Source organism: Cotesia typhae, unplaced genomic scaffold, assembly GCF_013202065.1.
Source record: "Cotesia typhae breed Kobodo isofemale line unplaced genomic scaffold, CoteBio_Ctyphae contig_4, whole genome shotgun sequence".
NCBI classification, from domain to species: domain Eukaryota; kingdom Metazoa; phylum Arthropoda; class Insecta; order Hymenoptera; family Braconidae; genus Cotesia; species Cotesia typhae.
Window position 1 is genome coordinate 5,787,895 of NW_027423748.1, and position 20,959 is coordinate 5,808,853.

The 20,959-nt window shown below is 29.5% G+C and overlaps 1 protein-coding gene across 2 annotated transcripts in view; it reads left to right on the forward strand.

Annotated features, from left to right (window-relative positions):
• The first annotated feature begins 510 nt into the window (after positions 1–510).
• LOC141526937 (uncharacterized) overlaps positions 511–20,959 on the forward strand; it is a 146,091-nt gene continuing 125,642 nt past the window's right edge. The window contains exons 1-2 of one of the 2 annotated variants that reach the window (XM_074242096.1): positions 511–1,302; positions 11,315–11,842. In XM_074242096.1, the coding sequence (XP_074098197.1) occupies positions 11,605–11,842 (238 nt within the window). In that variant the 5' untranslated portion in view covers positions 511–1,302; positions 11,315–11,604. The remainder of the gene's footprint in view (positions 1,303–11,314; positions 11,843–20,959) is intronic. The other variant, XM_074242097.1, reaches the window with a different exon arrangement.

Genomic DNA, 20,959 nt, shown 5'->3' on the forward strand with positions numbered 1-20,959 from the left:
ATTATAAAAAAATGATAAGAGACCTTTTTGTAGACCGTTAAATTTTGCATTAGAAAAAATATTTTTGATGTGATTTGTTGGTTAGTTTATGACGTAAAAATTCCAAAGTAAAAATATAACTTTTCCCATGTTATTTTCCTTTAAAACTTTGACCGTCGGGGGCGCGGATTAATATTAAAATTAAGAGCTATAACTTGGCATGATTTTTTTTTTTATAGATTTTGAACCGATTTTGAACTATCGTGAAAAAAATTTCAAAAACCCAACATAAGGACCACCTAATATATATATATATATATATATATATATATATATATATATATATATATATATATATATATATATATATATATAATATAATGCATATAATATTTGTAATATTATATAATTTCAAATTCGAAAATAATGCTGTGAAGCGGGAAAGAATAGGAGTTACGGATAATCATTACGTGAATCATTACGTTCCAACATTCACGTAACAGGATATTTTTGTGGGAAAGGTTTGAGAAAGGATTAGGGAGAGGAACTTCTTAATGTGAGTGTATAGAATATGCGAGAAAAATATTATATTATATTATATATTAAAAAATATAATATAATATATATAATATAATGCAAGTAGATATATCTATAATATGTACCAAAATATTATATACAGACGAGACATGTGCCCGAACCATTGGAGAGACGTCACGTTAAATTTTGTGGACCCTTTGGCAGCATATCGCCAATTTAACGGAACAGCACCTGCGATGCCTGTTATAACATAATTATATTGAGTATACAGGGGAGTTGAGGGAGGGTGGCACTACAGAATGCTGCGATACCTCTATTTCATACACATTGGCATGTTGAAGAATTTATATATGTATATAGAAATTTTCCGAGGGAATGCGTGCGCTTAACGAGCGCAATGTTCATCGCAGTACAGCGTGGAGCGTAGCGGGATTGACTGTAGGCCGCGGGGGCGCAAGAGTCGCCAGACGTAGTCGTAGTAGCGTAGAAATGGTTTTGCTGGCAGCTGAGGGGTGAATCTGCGACTGCATGGGGGTGACGCGAGCATTTACGATAGGACAGTGTGCCTCTGGCTTCCGTACGCGTCGGATCATTTTGTCCTTATTCGTTGCTCTGCTTTTTATCAATCCATTTATAGTTTAAATACAGTGCTTGGAATTAAAAGATTACTGTTGGTGATTAAATTTTTTATCAATCTCAATTACGTGTAATTTTTTTAATCGTTTTATGTTATTTTTTTTTAGTTCAGTTTTGGTTTTAAATTAAAATTTTTTTGAGATTTTTAAGGTAATTATTTTGATAATTGATGTAAATGAAAATTTGTCATTACAAATAGGTAATGTTAATAATAATAAAATCATGGATAAGATTTTCTTATACGAAAAATAAAAATCGTTGTTCGGCTGCTTAGTTTAAAACACAGTAAATAATATTTTTACACGTATTTCTTGTTAGTGTAAGTGTATTTTTTATAACCCTTAGTAAACAATGCAATAATTTTAATCTTAAAAATTTTTTTAATCAATTTTCTTTAAAAAAAGCCATTTTTTTATCAATTTAGTGCGTAAACTACTTTCTAATATTAAAAGTTTGAAAAAATGTAATAAATGTAGTTTCTGTGTTTTAAAATAAACCAACGAATTATTGAGACTCGTCAAGCACTACAAAATAAAAAGATAACATACCACTTTAGCGAAAAATAATCCATCTAATTAATTAAAAAGAAAAAAAAATTCGCTATTTAATTAAAAAACAAAAATAAGCTTTTGTTCTGATATTTCTATTTAATATTCATTAATTAATTAATTACATGCGTTTTTTTAAATAATTTTTCAGTGCTCGCGACAGTCACAATATAAATAGTGACAAAATATCATAACAATTATAATTTAATTGTATTTGACTTGAAGAATTATTAAAAGTTCTCGTGATCTCACAAATTTATTTGATACATCTGGATGTGAATTTCGAAAATGGGTTAATATTAATTTTAATGGTAAAGCGTGAATATAACATATATATATATATATATATATATATATATATATATATATATATATATATATATATATATATATATATATATATATATATCAACAGTAGGGATATGTGGTTATGTTATGTGGCTAGCTTGAAGATAAACGAGTTTATCACCTCAAAAACTCGTAACATTCGGCGCGCAGTGTGAGGATGTGTGGGAAGGTGTGACGTGTCATATGGGGAATTTCCTGGCAAGTGACATTTCACTCGTTCATTGTCTCATATTGCACGTTGAAAATATTCTATTCTATTGGATATCTCTATATTCATTCATATCGAGTATCAAAATACATTTATGTCTCCATATATGTATAAATGTGTCTCATCATACATATATAAGAATATATAGAGATATGTATAAATGAAAGCATATTTTATATACTTTCTACGAGATGTTCTGCGCAGCAGGTTATATGATAAAATAGTCCCTTTTTCCTAGATCGGGTTGTTCGTTTCGCACTCATCATTTTGATATTCACATAAAAAATCTTTTTCATCCAAAATCCAAATCCAATATGATACGAGTCTATCGTGCATGTTGGAGTGATACCATCTCACGTTTCCGATTGAGATTAAAGGAATAATTTCATATTGTTAGACTCGAGATTGAGTGTCGAGTCGTTGAATGAATCGCGATTTCGGAGGGAGTTTATGGAAATAGGAGGAGACGGAATAGATTGAATTGAAGATTCAAGTTCCGTAGACTAAGCTTCTTTGATAATGAGCTTTTATTATTCGAAATCTGAAAATGAAAAATTCTTTTCAGTACAAATTGTTGAGAGAAATTTTTTATTCATCGACATTTCGAAATTGGTCAATATTTTTCTACTAAAATACAGTAATTTTGATATTTCATTTTTTTATCATCTAAATTCAATGTTTAACAATGGCTGATGTAAAAAAAAATAGTTGAAAAATTTTTAGGTAGCTCATACTAATGTTTATACAAATTATCAAAAAGAAAAAAGAACAAAGATTTTAAAAGTATCATTATCAGAATTTACATAATCTCTATTACTAAGAGAATTAGCAAAATTTTGTGGCCAGTGTATTTATATGATAAAATGGGTTTTTATGGTTGAATTTGGTGTCGTTGAAAAAGTCTTGACTTAAATTTTTACTATTTCAAGGTTCCATATCATTCTCACCAATAGTCAATTTATTATGATAAGTATTTATTTATTAAGGCTGCTTTCGAAAATGCTTTATCTCTAGATACATAATTAAGAAATAACCTTGTATCTTGTGAACTATTGACATTTTTAAAGATGTGAGCTCACCCTGACATTCCACTCATCAAGACCTTTCATTTAAGTACCCACATCAATTTTTCATATATTTATATATATTACGTATGTGTTTATATGAAAAATATATCAAAATACATGTGGGTACTCAAATGAAAGCTCTTGATGAATATAACATCGGCATGAGCTTAGATTTTTAAAAATTTCAATAGTTAAGAAAGGACAGTGCAATTTAACAAAAGTCATTATTTAATGAAGCAAAATTTTTTATTTATTTATAGTTCACAAATCACGGCAGTCACATTAATTGACATTTCATTAATATAAGTAAATATTAAAAAATTGAAAGGCATTTAAAATTTTGACTGACAGAGTGCGATAAATAGTTATACATTATATATGTACTGAACATAAATATTATTTTTATTGGTACTTTATTTTCTATGAGATATCTGACGCGGTGCCTGGTTTGATCATCGTATTAATTAATATATTGATTATCATAATGTATTATTCTTCACTGCCATTTGCTATTTTACGTTAATTAAATCGGGTAATATCCTGGTCGATAAAAGCTGATGTTATTGTGAATTATTATTAGCCGATCAAAAATTTCTATTTATTACAGCGTTACAAAATTACAGAGTTATTTGATGTAGTCGGTCAATTACTACTACTCATAAATTAATATTGCGAGTTTAATCTAACTATTATTTTGATAACCCATCAGAGTGTCTGGATTGAGACTTAAAATCAAATAATTACTATTTGATTGTGAATCTGAATACTAATACAATTATCAGCTTTCAATTATGAAAATAAGAATCAAGACATTTAATTTAATTATTTCTTTATGTTTGATCAGTTTATGATGAATTCTCCAATGAATCGATAACTTTTGTCTAGCGTCTTGACAGAAAAATATTAAAAAGCAATCAAAAATAAAAGCAGAGTAAGTCGTGCTTGAGTCGAGAGTGAATAGAACGTTCGATATGAATTCAAGTTTTAACAGTTGAGATTTTCTAGTTGAGTAGGAGGAAATACACAAACTCTTGATCGTCCCAATACACCCGACTATTTTCCATCCCCATATTCTCTCGGGAAATCTCGAATATAACACGTTTTTCAATTAAATATCCAGCCACTCCCACCGGGAAATTTTCTGTGACTGTTATTGTCGTACGACGTGTATATTAACGTGTTTTGTATCAGAGTTGAATGACAACCAGCTAAAAGTAATATGTGCTCACCACTGTTTCAATATAAGCCAGCAGTTATTATTATTATTGACGGTATTAGTGATTTAATTAATCCATAATTTATTAAATAAAAAATCTCAATATTTATGAGTAGTTCACACTTAAAAGCAGCAAATATTTCAATTTTTTTCTCGCACTTTTTTTCAGTATATTATTTTCTTAAGAAGTGGGCAATTAAAAGTTTAACTAGAGTAATGATTTCTGTAGTGGTGATGCCGATGGTAATAGTTCAAGTAGGAGTACTTAGTTTAACAAGTGCTGGTGAGTTTGAGGATGAAATGTTAAGAGAGGTGGAAAAAAGTCTTGGACTTGCTTTTTTCCCGGATTCTCATGCTAGGTCTCTAGATCTCTGCTTCCGCTTGGCCAACGAGTTCACGATCGTTGGCTCTCACTTGCGGAAAAGCCTTCACCAACACTGGCAAATACGATAATCATTTTATTTATTTTAACTTTCCTCTCACAGCTTTTGTTTTATAAAAACCAGTCTGATACTTTATTGCTATTATTTTATAGTAGATTTTTTTTATCATTATTATTATTTACTGAGTTGTATGGTTTTACTTTTGTTACGGATTTAAAAGTTTCTCGTTACTCCTATCCGGACTGCTAGCAATATTTCTGCAATTAAAATGTTTAACTTTGATATCCGCTGATTAATTAGTTTTATTTTCGAAATTGTACCACTTAGTTATTGTTGAAAATTAACTAATTAATTTTCCTCAACTTAGGCGTTTTATAGATATATATATATGTGTGTTTAATTATTGGGTGAGTAAATCTAATATAATTTAGTCTTTACACCTGAGAAAGTAGAGAAATAATGTAAGGCCCTGAGGACATCACTGAATTGTACGGTTCAACTTTCCCGAGAGGTTTTGTTGCGAAAAAAGAAGACTGAGCTGTAATATCGATGCTCGGAAAGTTTCTGCAAACATTTTCGCGCCCCTCGAGACCTTGGGATCTTATGTGATGACGGTGAAAGTGAAATTTTTTCACCCATTGTAAATAACTTATTTTATTTAGGTTATTTTTTTATTTATTATATCGAGGAGTATCTCTCGTATAATTTTTTTCAACAATAATTTTTCTTCACACTCTTTTCTCAACCGCAGAGACTCTTGACTCCAGACTTGGGTCTTTAGTTATCATTAATAATTTGTTGAATGCCTGTAAAAGGTGCCTCGTATCCATTATTCATTATAAATAAAATGATAAAAGTAAGGTGTAGAGCAATGTGGGTATCTAAAAGCGAAAAAGGTAATGCCAGACAAAATGAGCATTAAAATAAAAACAAAAATAAAAAAGTCGGTAGGGTAAAATATTAATGCGGGAAAAATCTAAAAAAGGTAAAAGGTAACTGTCGATTTTAGTAAAAAAAGTTTGGCTAATGGATTTTTAGTTATGAAATAAAAGAAAATAGAAAAATAAATGGTTAAAACGTTTGCTTTTGCTTTTGGTTGTGAGGGAATGAATTTTGATTGCCAAAGTATCACAAATGGGATAGTATGGAGAGTACGAGTACGGGTACGAGTACGAGTAAGAGTGAAATAAAAAAAATCGAAAAAATAAAACGAGAGAAGATAAAACACTTTAGAAAAAACGAGGGAATCTACTAACGAGGTTGGTAGGTTGGTAATCACCCTCCGGGATCGTGCCTAGGATACATTCCCGACGTAGATGTGAATAAGGGTTGAAAGAGAGTAAGCAAGAACTCGAAAAGTTAAATGACTGAGAAAAAAATAAGTTTCTACTAAGACACCAGACAATCTTCTCCCACAAGCTGGACTTTAGTAATAGACAATTATCGACTAATCCCTGAAATAAACTTTTTTTTTAACTCTAATTATCACTAAACAAATAGCAAATTCAATGATAATTGCCGGGTTTTTTTAGCTTTTTTTTGCTGGAGTGGTTTTCAATGGGATACTAATAAAATCACATGTTCATTTTTTTTTCATGTATATACATACGTTCAAAAGTTCTTTACACTTTACTGAATAAAATTTGTGTGAATTGAAGTAGTAAAATTGATAGCATACACATGAATAATATGAAAAATCAAGAGAGTTGAATGATGAACGAATTTAAAACACTCCAATGTGGATTGATTCAGATTTTTACAAAAAAAAAATTGTTTTTAATGACATGACGTTCAACTTCTCAAGTGTTAATGGGCTTGCAAACATAGCTTTTAAAACAACAATTTTTTAATAAAATATTCTATTCAATCCTTTCTTATGATTAATGGGGTTAACTTTTTGAAAATCTTTGCTCAACGTCGTTTTGTTAGATTATAATTAATAATTAACATATTTCGTCTAGCAGTCACACATAATACTTTATCCTTTGATCAACCACATTGTTTATTCTCTTAAACGTAAATTTATACGACAAGAAAATACAATTTACTTATAAAATCTTTTTTTTTACATTAAAAAAACTACTTTATAAAGTCGGTACGTAATTACGATAGAACTTCAGAGGAAACTAATTTTTTAAAAATATTTCATTTAATAAATACTAAATTTGAAGAATACATAAATAAATAAATAATTTTGTGTTTAATTGTTGAAGATGTATTTTGAATAAAATTTTAAAATTCGGAACGTACTTAACAGGCATGCAAACACTATAACTTTTCTATTTTTTTACAATCAAGTGAGCATTATAAGTCGTGCACTTTTGGACTTTCCAAATTTTCTTTAATTAACCTTCACTAGGAAATCATGTTAAAAAAAAAATAACATATTTAAAAATGCAACATTTATGATTAAGAATAATAGTATTGGCTTTGGAATGGAATTAATTGGATTTTCTTATCAACTAGATTCGGTATCTATTTGTATCTCTACCCAATCGCACTGATATCATAAGAATTGAATGATGGTAACAATCGGAATAGTATGTGGATGGAAATCGTTAACATTTCATAGCAGCACTCAACTCGAGCACCTAGACCTACACAGGCGCTTATAAATACAGCACGCACATGCAGCCGTATTCTATACGCGTATTGCTCGGAGCCAAACGGCAATTTCCCGAAATGTCAGGCAATTGATCGAAGCCGCTGAGCGCACCGAGCTACAGTGTTCACTGTAGATCTAGTGTCAGAGTGCTTTGCAAATGAGAATAACATTTAAAAAACTAAAATAAAACTCTGAAAACGTGACAGTTTTTAAAACAAGTAAATACTGAAATCGCGACATTTGATGCGCTGACAAAATCATTCTCGATTTTAGTGTTACGTTTTTTGAGCCAACAAAAATAATTCGATATAAATGTATGTATTTGTGTATTCAAAAGAAAGAGTAAATAAAAATGTATACGGAAAAGGGGTGTGTGAAAAAAAAAAATTTATTTTGTTTCAAACATTTCAGTTTAATCATTTTTATTCAACGTGTAAATTTTTATCAACTTTTAATTTATTCAATTGTTATTCTGTATAACAATATTAACTTCTATTTTTATCTCTATCAAAAAAATCACATGAGTTTATATGGGTATCCATGGATACCCAAATAAACTCATGGATTCATTGGGAATCCTTATCCAAGGGAATCCATGTAGGAAAGTATGGATTCGTAGAGGAACCCATAGGAATCCTTATAGGAAGAATGGATTTCTATAGTGAATTTATGTAAGTGGAATAAACATAGACCTTGTAAGAAAGTGACTTGGGCCAGTGAGGAGTGCAGAAGACTTTCAACCATGAGGTACCGGGTTCAAATCTATCAGGCGTGAGCAGTGTTTTCACTAAATAAAATTACGAAATTCGTTTTTCAGAATTAGTTTCAATTAACAATTAATCAATAGCAATTGCTTCTTAGTTATTTTTAATTTTTTAAATGAATTTTTTTTTCGCCTGATTAAAATGGGAATCTATGTAGGATCTTACCCTTCACGGAGAAAAAAAAACAGCATTGATTACTGTTTTGTACAGTACTCAGTACTGTTTTTGAAGAAAATAAGGTTAAAGTATTTGGGACAGTAAAGAGCGCTGTATAAAAAGTACTGTCTATTGTCTGCATAGTACTGACTCGTGTTCTGGGACTAACCAGTCGTGTCTCGTACAGCACTCTTTACTGTCTATGAACATTTCCCTAATATTTGTACGAAACAGTAATCATTGCTTTTTTATTTTTTCCGTGTGGCTTCCTATATAGGGAACCACATAGAAATATATTCGAAAATGCCATGTGAGAATCCAGGCTGGTTTCCCATATGGATTTTTTTGATAGAGATTACAATAAATTAAAAATTTTTTAGTAATCAATCTTTTTTGTAAATAAAATTTCATGATAAAAAAATTTTTTTATAAGAAAGTGAAGTTTTACGAGTTAAAAAAATAATTTCATTGAAAAAAAATTATTTTCTTGATTTTGTTAATCTAGCTTATCATCTAAACACATCATCCACGCTTTGCGCGTCTTGATACTTTAAAAGATAACGTTAGAAAAATCTACAAACAAGAGGCATCACAATATGCTCGAAAAAGATTTTTCACGCAGTGAACCAGCGCATAACAATAATTTGGCCTTATAAGAAACTTACAACAGCTTTTTCAATATTTGAGTTAATAGCAGAGTGCGAAAAACTATAAGAAAAATTAAAGGTTCCAACAACTTAACCGATGCCAAGTGCAGCTGTCACTTTATAAGCTGTTGGAGAAAGTGAACTAAAGAAAACAAAATAACACGGCAACAAAAATAATATAAAGTGCAGCATAACACCGTAAAAAAATAAATCGATGCTAACAAACTTTAGCAATCTATATGAACTACATAAACTATATATACGTGAAATACTTGACTGAATTCAGATCAATACTTGAACAAAATTTAACAGATTAATACCATCTATATAATTCCGTTTCATCTCAAGTGCGATATTGATTTTTCACTCGCTCCGTTGCTATCCACAAAATTATATTAATAATAGTAACGGTAAATGAAAGTTTTTTTTAATCGAAATTGTAAAACTTGGCTCTACAAGCAGGAAAAACTAATCTAATTGTATAGAATTTTGTAAATTACTTTTTTTGCACACACAAACACTTTACAGATCCGTCCATGGAAAAATTATTAAATGAAAAATGAATAAATTTATTTTCATTCCATCCTTCTATTGATTTCAGAAAAGTGTGCTAATTTATTTAAAAAAAATTTCATTTAATATTAAATCCTCATTCATAGTCTAAGAGAGAAAAAATAGCATAGAAATGAAAATTTTTCCTCCCTCGCTCTAGCAGGAGATTTTCATTTTCCGGATAAGAATGACAATGAAGATTGAAGGTCTGGAAAAAACTCTATATCTAGTTGATTAATTGAAAGAACTGAGCTGGAGATAAAAAATTTTCCGAGCTCACTCTTCCCTTAAATATATTGAAATGACTCAAGTGAATATCTATGTATATATATATTAAAAATCCAGAAAAAATGTAGAGCATATACACGAACACCCTGAGGAATTCGTTATCCGGTTCAGCAGACTATCACGGCACGTGCTGGACTGGAAGTCGCCAGTTAGGAAATCCACGATAAAGTTAAGCCCGATGGAACTTGGATAATTCGATTATCGAGCTTGGGTTATTCGCTTTCATTGGTGGAAATTCGACTAGGATCCTTACTCAAGGTCTCAAGGTCCACGGTAATCCCAGTAAATACATATTTTTTTCGTTTTCTTGCTTAGATTCAGAAATTCAATTGATAATTCATGTCAAAATCAAAAACTTCTTCAAAAACTTGAATTATATTCAGGATTTCTTCAAAAAATATTGAAAAATTCATTGTTCCTTTTTTATTTTTTTTTTTAACGAATATTGATAAAATTATATCATTTATAACTTTTCAGTAATATTTCTCAATATTTTTGGAGAATTTTATGAAAAATTTCCACATTGCATCTCACGTTGGGCGCCAGTACGTGTGATGATTCATGTCAAATTGGATTAACTTTCATAAATTGTAGTATTTCTTCAATTTGTTACACTATTTTGCGATAACAATACAAGAATATATACACGGAAAAAAGTAAACTGTAAAATTCACTCGGATTTTTATAGTTTCAAACAGTAAAAATTGCCGTTTCAATATACAACCCATACTATGAGGAGAAAGAGAACTCAGATGAGAAGATGAGGGTCTCACTTTGGGAGAATTTAACATTTGAAACTGTAAAAATTCTACTCTTAAAATATATATTTTACCAGTCCAAGTAAAGTCAATAATTATAGTTTGATTTTTAGCGTTGCATTTAAAATTTACCATTTTACTTTCTAAATATTGACGTTACTTGTATTAGAAATTTAGTAACTGTATTTTATATATCATGCGATCATTTTTTAGGTACGGAATGACAAATAGCAAAGTCAAAATTCTTAATTATTATACTTTAACATTTTCGACATTCACATAACGAATATCACTGTTTGAAATAGTATTTTAATCCATGGAAAGAAAAAATTGTAGCATTCAAATGAGAAAGATTACATAGAGCTCGAAGAGCTCAAAAACGTAATAAGTGCAATTTTGAGTATAGAATTGACGGGAAGTTGTAATTTATTTTTTCTACTTACAGATTGTGAAAATTTATCAGACTTTTTCTATTATTTTAAATATATAATTTTTAATAGCAACAATGCAGTCTATCCTTTTCATAATTAACACTTAAAACATTTATAAAATCAGAGATATTAAAATGATTCGCAATTAAAGTTAAATAGGATAAAAAATAAATTGGTTCTAAAAATTCCAGGATTAATTTATTTAACAATATGTGTAGTAAAGTTGATTAATATAAATTGACAATGAGAGAGAAAATGAAAAAAACTACACCATTTAATTACTAATGAATAATGAATAATGAATAATAAATTAAAAGATGAAAAAGTGTGCGTTCGGTTAATAAATCGATCAAATTAATTAAAAATAGTGAATTAAAATAAACAGCTCAGAACTTACAAGGGTCGTGGAGTGCTTGAAAAAGTAAAACAAATAAAATAGAAAAGAATAGTGGATGCGAAGTGAAAAAAGTAAAAGGGTAAAATGTGTTGTTCCGAAAGTTCGAGCGGTTCTCGGATGACCCGGTGTGGAATTGTTTGCGGTTTGGCAGCGCTTGCAGCTCTTACCACTGCACTTCTTGGACCTGCGTGGCTCCACACTGAAGAAAAACTATCGCTTCCGCACATTCCGAGACAACTTGCATCTGCTGTTAGTGTCAAATTTAAACTTGGACTTTTTAAAGTTTGCCCGAAGATAATTAAGCCTCCAAACATCACGATATGTAAGTAATGAATAATTATTTAATAATTTTTTGTTGCCGTTGATTATTTGTGATTTAATAGGTCCAAATATATTCATTTATTATTGTGCGAATGTTAAGAGAGAAAGAGCTCGATAATTTAATGTATGACATTATTTACTGACTGTAAATAATATAAAATAGTATGCAGATATTGGTAATTGCTGTTTAATTTTCAGTATTAATGGTTCCATTTATTTGCTAATGAATGTTTTATTATTAAATGAAAAAATGTTTTTTCTCGTTATAAATTTATTATTATTGTTGATTATTATGGTTATTTTTATTGATTTAAAATTTTAGTTTCTGTTTTTCGATGGTTCAAATAATCTTTAATGTAATGCTTAATAATCCTCATATTTATAAATTTTTATTACGTTTGTATGAAACACTTATAAAATAACTTGGGTCTATCGTTTTCAATAAAAGTTTAATATCTTAGGAAGCAATTTATCCGATCGATTATTATTAAATTTATTATAGAGATAAAATGAATTTTTCCTGATACAGTAATCTTCTTTTTCCGATTTTTATGAAAGAAACACGATTTATAATTTGTGTTGTCGGTTATTTCGAGTAGAGGAATTTAAGCTTAAGGCGATTATATATTCGGATCAAAGGAAGCTTCAGACCAATTAATTTTGATAATACTTTTTTCAAAAAAACTTCTCTTCTCAAATACTGAATGATTTGAAGAATTAGAATCAGGAAAAATTTGATTGGCTTTAGAAAAAATTTTAAAAATTTTAGATGTACATAAACTGATTAATTTAAATCCAATTGACTAAAATTTAAACGATAAATATTGCTTATTTTTTTTTATCATTAGTCAAGAATGTTTTTTTTTTTTTTTTTTTTTTTTTTTTTTTTTAAAAACATTAAATACACTTTTTCCAGATATAGCACATTTTTTCGAAAAAAAATAAAGTTTTCTGAGGAATCTCATGCTTTGCCCTTGACCTCTTATTCAAACGCATTTTTTCAGGAAACTAATGATGGAAAAGGTATAAGGTGAAAGGTACAAATAAATGGTAGATTACGATCCTTATTATTAAATGCCCCCCCCCCTTTTTTTTTTTTTAGGAATTTAGTACAAAAAAAAAGTACCCCTGAAATAATTTTGACGTCAGATATTTTTTTTATCGGATATTTCTACCAGAATACTATTTATCAGTATATTTATTATCAGAATAATAAATTCTTTAAAATGATTTTGAAATTTTTTTGACTTGCTATTTCAAGATAAAAAATTTAATAATGTTTCAATTCAAAAATTTTCAACCCAATGTTCAAAATATTAAAAATTATACTTCAAAACTTTTTGTAGTATGTAATCTCAAATCATTGACTGTTTTTAATCTTTTTATGGAATATTTATATCAAAATCTTCTCTATAAATCAGGATCAGCAATTTATTTTCCACACTTTGAATCCGATCCAAAAACCAGTCACCTTTCGAAAGTTAAATTTCGCACCATCCTTGGCACAATCCGCCTGGAATAAGGCGAGTGACTAGAAAGAAAGTCGATAAATTAGCCAATAATTGTTAACTTATTCAATAAACACAAAGGAGTGAAGTTGAAGACGTGGTTCAGGTTAGACACGTCTGAAAGCTGCTCAGTTTCCCACCCTTTCGGTGGCTCGTTACTTGTCTCTCTTACGATTAATTACACTCTGGTAAAACTGCGGGACGTGAACGATTTGTCTTCATTGGCGAGACGACTTATCGGTCCGCAAGGCGGTCTAACCAGGACACTCGAGATGGAATGAGATAGCAAGATAAATGCCCGAAACCAACCTCACTTCAACCCCCTGTCTCGTTGGGGCTATCTATCAATTGTTTTACAATATCACCCGCCCCACTCAACAATTTTTTTCTCTCCACTCTGTTTTCCATTCTTCCTCGCCATCGCCATCACCCGAACCCTCACCCGCTTTATGTTTTTTTATTATCCTTTTTTTGACACGTGTCCCAGTTATTTCTGGCATTTTCTGCGGAAACATGCCAGTCAGTTCTGCGTTCAATCATCCATATAAAATTTTATTTGTGTACCGCTATAAATACAGAGCATCAAGATGGTATACTAGCAAATATTTTCTAACGTCATCAATTCATTTTTTGAGTGCTTCATGTAAAAAGGTTTGATCATTTAACTTATGTATTTGTTAGTTTTTTTTTTTCAACTCATGGCTCACTAAGGAATATTGAATTCAAAAACAGGTAGAAAATTATCATAATAATTTTCATCCAAAAGATAAATTTTGGAAACTTTATAATGACTTTTTCCTGCTGCTAAAGAGACGATTGTTGTAAGAAAATTTTTAGTAAATGTTATTGAGGTTTAATAGACCAAAAATTATCATATCAGAAAAAATCATATGCGTGTCTTAAACACTCACTTGCTAATAAAATTCTGGACCCATGAAAAAATTGTTAATGATCATTTTTGGTACTTTAATAAATAATGCATTTAACAAATATAAAGATAAATGGGATATTAAAACAGTTTAGTGGGCTTTTAGGCCAAAAAAGTCAACAAAAATGAGTCGACAGATAACGAGTCCCCGGAGAAGCACAAGCTAGCATACCATAAGGAGTAGAGCAGAGGTAGCAGAATCTCCCTTAACTTCAATAACACTATCCAATGTCCATTGAATGCTGAAACTATCCTTCTTTTTTTTTTCCCCCCGTCAAAAACAACCCTCTGATAACTGCGAACTCCAATTGACTGGCGTCAAAAGGTGCCGAGCGATCCTCAAATATCTCCATTACGGTAAATTTATCGTTATCGGTTCATTTTTAGGCGCACGAGGGTGAACGTTAAACAAATGGCATTATACATAACGGAAAAAAAAGGAAAAAAACGGTCGGAGTGGGATGGGAAGGGTAGAAAGAAAAAAAATTGACAAATACTTTACTTGGATGGAACGAAATAAAATGTAACAGCGACAGTCAAGTAAACGGCGCGAAAAATGAAAACAGCGAGACGATAAAATGAAACTGTCGACATTTTCGAATGGAATCGCACTTACGATTCTGTCGAGAAGACAACCTCTTACGTTTTTATGTATACTCTGTACACATCTACTCTACTCAAATCCATTTCTTTTGGGATGGAAGAAAAAGGGTGTTTTAATCTAATGTTACGCGTCATTTAATTTTTCTAACGGTTGCAATTCTGATGAATTATTCAATTTTTTTTTTTTTTATTTTGGCCATTGTTTCCAAAATGCGTTTTAACCAATGTAAAAATTGGCCATGGTCTCCAAAATATTTACCTCAAAAAAAAAAAATAAAAATTATATTAAAAGCCATTTATGACTTTACATAATTTTTAGCCATGTCAGTACTGAACATTCTTAAATACAATTTATTAAGTTAACGGATCATTGCTGTGAGTCAATAATATTTTTTTCGAGTCATATTGTAAGTAAAAGTATTACGAATAAATATTATTGCCTACATGTGTTTTATGCGAAGATAAATAATTTGATAACCAATTTATGTACCAAATATTTCTAAAGAATAACAGGTCATAGATCATGTTTTACACCATATTTATACGATTAAAAATAAAATTGTAAAAATAAACATAGTTTATCGAGATATTTGAACAATTGTCAGAAAAATTTCAATGTAGTTGATCCGAAACAATGTTCCTGACAACTATCCCCAATCAATCGCAATTCAGTCACCCATATTCCAGTCTATCAGCCGGTATTATGTTCAATCAAACCGTTTAACAAATAAAACACGAATAAAATGGTACAAAGAAATAAAATGACTTTGTTAATCTATCAAATAAAATGATAAAATAGAGAACTTCCGATTGAATAACAATAAACCATTTAAATGGAATGAAAGTCATTTCAATTAAATACTTTTCTCGACTTGACACTGCCTCGGAATAAGCGAGTTAATATCATTACTGGATTGAGCCAATAAAAACGAACGATTTTTTTTCTTAACGATACTGTGAAAATATTGTTCATAATAACGAAAAAAAAAAATTGAATGCTAAGGTTAAAAAAGACGAAACGAACTTTTATTTTTTAACTTCCATTCCCAATTCTCATCGAACAATTTTAAATGGAAAAATTTTTAAAATTGAAGATTTCAAATTTTGTGTAAAAAATGCGGTAGTTGTTAAAAATCAATAATTGTAACGATACACCTTTTAATATTAATATTAAGGGCTCAAGTTTTCCGGATAATTTTTGTTTTGTTATTATGAACAATATTTTCACAGTACCGTTAAGAAAAAAAATTGTTCGTTTTTTTTTGGCCCAGTCTAATCATTACACCTAGAACTGTGTTATGATCAACTTTTTTCGCGTCGTCTACTGAAGAAAATAATTGCCGAGGTAGCTCAAGACAAGGGAATAACCTAGAGTGGGAGAAAAAAAAAGTGAGAAAATAAATAAAATAAAAAAAGGCGCTATTTTTTGGTCTTTTCTTCATTCTTTTTATCTCGGCATTACTCCCTCTACTTCTCACTTGTGAAAGCTCTAGAGCAAGTCGACGACTCTAATCGAATTAAATTCGAAAGTTTTACCGAGCGTCCAGCCGTGGGAAAATGCTCTTTCCGTCTACTCGCTTGTCTCCCTGAGGATTTAACTGCTGCAATAGCAAACTGTGTTTATATATTAATTCCCATACATTCACTCAACTCGCACTCATACTCTCATTTCTCGTAGTTTTGGTCCACCTGACTTGAGGATTAAAAAAATATTATTTTGAAAAATACTTAACACAATCTTCGAATTCTTTTATAATTTTATTGTAACATACCAAATTAATTCCGCTGTCAAGATGAAGATCTAATTGCTTTTGTTATTAAATTCTTGTACTGTGTTTTATAAATATTTTTTTTTAACAAAAAAAAATAATTATAAGCCATCTAGAAACTTTTAGCTTTCGAATTTTTTGTGTTTTAAAAAAAAATTACGTTTCAAAGTTGTTTTATTCTTTGCATGTAAAACAGTTTACAATATTTTTGTTCACTACAATGGAAAAATTAAAATCAAGCTAGCATTTGATAAATTTTTTCCCATATGCTTGCATTGAAATCTACGAAAAATGCATTAAATTTTTCATCATAACAAAAATAAAAATAATATAATTTAATTTGTACGTGAAAATTTTTTTCTCATGTTTGATTTTTCTATATGAATTCCCGGATAATCCCGAGCTGCCAGGAGTATATTATTCATGACCATGGAATAACTCCTTTCAGGGCAGATGACAATGAGTGAGGACAAGGGAATCGCTAGAGGTGTTTTGAATTTAAAAAAAAAATTCCCCTTTTTTTCTACTAAATCTTTTTCGTTTTGTTTCATGTCGTATGCAAACATTTTTTTTCGCTTCTCTGTGACCCAGAATATAAATAAAAATGATAATTTGGACAGATTATGTATAGATATATATACATTCGAGTGTTTGCTTAGAGGGGGAAATTTGTTTGTTTTAACGAATGTGCGCTATGATTTATATTTATGCGTACATACATGTTGATGAAAGTTAGAAACACAGTAGTTAATGCAGTGGAGAAAAAACAATTTGTAAGATAAAAAAAGGAATTTTTTAAAGTGGTAATAAATCGACTTACTTCAAATATACCCCTTGAGAGTTATCATAATGAAGTAATTTGTAATTCCGGCGACCGATCAAATCTTCCTAATTTCCGGGGATATTCTACTTTAAATTCCGCTCGCATTCTGCGCCGAGCCAGTTGAGCTGCATCCACCGAGAGAATATTACTCGCTTAATCTCCTCTGAAAAACAAAATACTCAGCAATTTTTTTTTTTTTCACTATATTGTTTGACAGTAATGAAATTCCTGACAAAACATTAAAAATACAAAATTTGAGGAAAAAATTATTTTTATTTCTTAAAATTATTGTTTTACATAAATTGAAGATTTGAAATTTCAACCATGGCCAAATAAAATAAAATTTATACTTCATTTTTTTTAATTAATATAAAACTTCAAATTATGAAGAGCTGACAACCGTAACTCAATTTTGGATTTTTATAAAAAAATAATAGAATTTCGCTTCCATTAAACGTCCATATGTGCGAGGATATTGAAGAATTTGTCGGTATATTAGTAGTGTATTTTCATCGGTTTTTGACAGCAAATTTTGAAATCCAATTAAAACGTTTCATGTACGTTTGCTATATAAAATATCGTTTTGGCAAGGGAATATTTTTTAATTGGTTTTGTCATGATTTTTGTATATCCCAAGAAAGATAAATAATTTCTCCCTTTAGAAATCAAAAGAAATAAAAAATTTTTAAATATCGGTCAATGAAAAAATCATTAATCGTGATTTCAATTACATTCATAGATCCAAACTTTAAATAAAACAAAAAATGGCAGTTTGCTAAAAAAAAAAGCGCATTAATTAAATTACAAAAAATTACATAACAAGACATTAAAAAAAAAAATTTTTTTTTCTTGACGTATTTCAGAACGATTTTTTTTTTTTGAAATGTTTTTAATACATTTTACATTTAAAATATGACTAAACATTTTAATGTTGATATCGATTGCTGATCCATCTTTAACGCTCTCTATTATTTCAACAAATAGACGGATGAAAAATTTTTTAGTACAATATTCGTTGAAAATTTAATATTTAAAATTTTTGTAGTCAATAAAATTTCACGTTTTATTTTATGGAAATTTCTTTTGGTCATTCAAAATACCATCCTATGCGGGTTTTTATGCTTGCCCCTCGTATGATTTTTTCTTTAGAGTTCAACTCTGTTGACATCAACACAATAAATTTTTCCATTTCATTGTTGTCCAAAAAATCAATTTTACTGACTGAAAATTAATACTTTATTTTGTTCAAGACCGATAAAATTATTATCACACCCCATTTAATCTAAAACTCACTTCCTACCAATTGAGTTAACACCAATAAAACAAACTCTCAAAAGCAGGATGAAATAAATGATTAACAGTGTAACAAATGAAAATAATTTATTGACGAGAAAGCTTCGAGGCATAAACACCCCATAAAAAAACAATATAGTTTAATCTAAAAGATTTGTTTGATAACAAATCTAAGTTCTTGCTCTTTATTCCCTTAATTGCAAAATTCCTCCCCGGCTTAGCTTCAAATAATGACAGTATTTCTTACAAACTTATGTATTCGAGGGATTCTCCTTTTTCCCGGTCATTTATTACTATTTTTTTCCCTCCACAAACGATGAGTGGGTAAGTCCTCGCGTTGTGGTAATCCTTCGCAGAGATCCCCTGTGGCGCATAAAAACTTTGCGTCAAAACGTTTAATACGTCTCCGCGGTTGGTGTAGGTGTACGAGAGATTGCAAATGAAAAAAGCTTAAACGACTTTCATCCGGTGTGTAGCATTTATAAGCGGAAAATATTTTCATATTCAACATTAAAATGTATATATCTATATTATGTATGTTAGCTTTCCACCAACAAATCTTTTGATTTCTTACATTATTCATGAATGAATTCCGAGATTTATTTTTTACTTTTATTTTATCGCTGCAAGTCTTTAGTGGTTGATATTTTTCGTCCGTAAAAGCGGACGAAAACTATATATGTTTGTAATTTTTTTTCCGCATATCACAGTCAAAAATTTACAATATAAATTTTTTCATAAAAAAAGCCTTCTGGTACAAGAACTCGCTTTTTTACTCAAGTAATTTATTTTTTAATGCACTATTTTTGCGCCATTAAATCCTCAAAAAAGAAAAACAAAAGAAAGAGACAAGATAGGGCAAGAGAACAAGGAAAAATAGTGAAAGTTAACGAAACTGACTAAAAAAAGTTTCGATTACGAGGATAAACTTTCGCAAGTGCGCACTCCGAATGGATTTTGCGACGAGCAAATATTCAACTTTTTTACTTATCATTCTTTTTTTTTTCCTCTATTCTTTCTACTATATTCTCTTTTTTTCTTTTTCTTTTCCTTCTGCTCTCTTTCACGTTCATAAATGATTTCAATTGAAAAATTTTTCATTTTACCACAAAGAATTCCACGAGTCTCGTAGATACTTGAAACAGCATCCGTACGAACAATTGTAATGAACACCAACATATTGACGAATTCGGAAAAAAACAAAAGAATAAAAACAGACGATGGAATTTTATTACCACCAACCGTTCTGCGGTTTTTTTATTTACTTGCCTCTGTTTCATGTTCTGAACCATCCGATTGTTAACGTTGGAATTCAATCTATTTATCAATTTTAAGTAATAGCGTTTATTTGTATATATCGAGATCTGGGCTAGACAGAAACATTTTCCAAAGCTATTATCCATCTACAATCTATTATTTGTTAAAGTTTGAACCGTTTTTACAAATTTCGCTCTGGCATTGAGATCCTAATCAAATTAAATTGATGCTACTAATTATTCTAGCCAGCAATTGAGTATCATTATAAGAATAGTGAGCTGCGATATATTAATTAATCAATTCCAGCTAGCTGTACTTATTACCGTTGTTGAGTATATGTTTGCTAGCAATTATTATATTAAACTCCTTATTTGCTCTTAAAGGTATTTGCGGATTGAAAACGGTAATTCAGAGACCCGAGATTTAATAGACGCAGTATAATTCATATAGGTATAGTTCAAAGAAAACTTTCAATTAACTTTAACAACATTGATCTCTAAAAGAAAAATTAAAAAACAAACAAAAATACGGAATATAATTAAACTTATTGGTCATTTTCGAAATTTCGGTATAATTTTGAGCTGATATCAATTTTGATCTTTTTTAAGCTCATTATAATTTAAAATACAGTTTTTAAGTGTTTTAAACAATTAAAACCAAATAATTTGAAAAAAAAAAAAAAAAAAAAAAGAAAAATTTTCTTAAATTTTTGAGTTGTAATATGTTTTAAATATAATTTTATATTGATATAGTTTGCAATATTTTAGGCAGTTTTTGGAGAACAAAGAATATAGAAATATGTTGGAATAAAAAATTTTTTATTTTTTACTTGACTTTTTTTATTTCAAATTCCAAATTAATGAAAAATTGTGATTTGCTGATCTGTTATGACCTGATAAAAACTTGATTTTCTCAAAACAGGATAAACTTCATAACT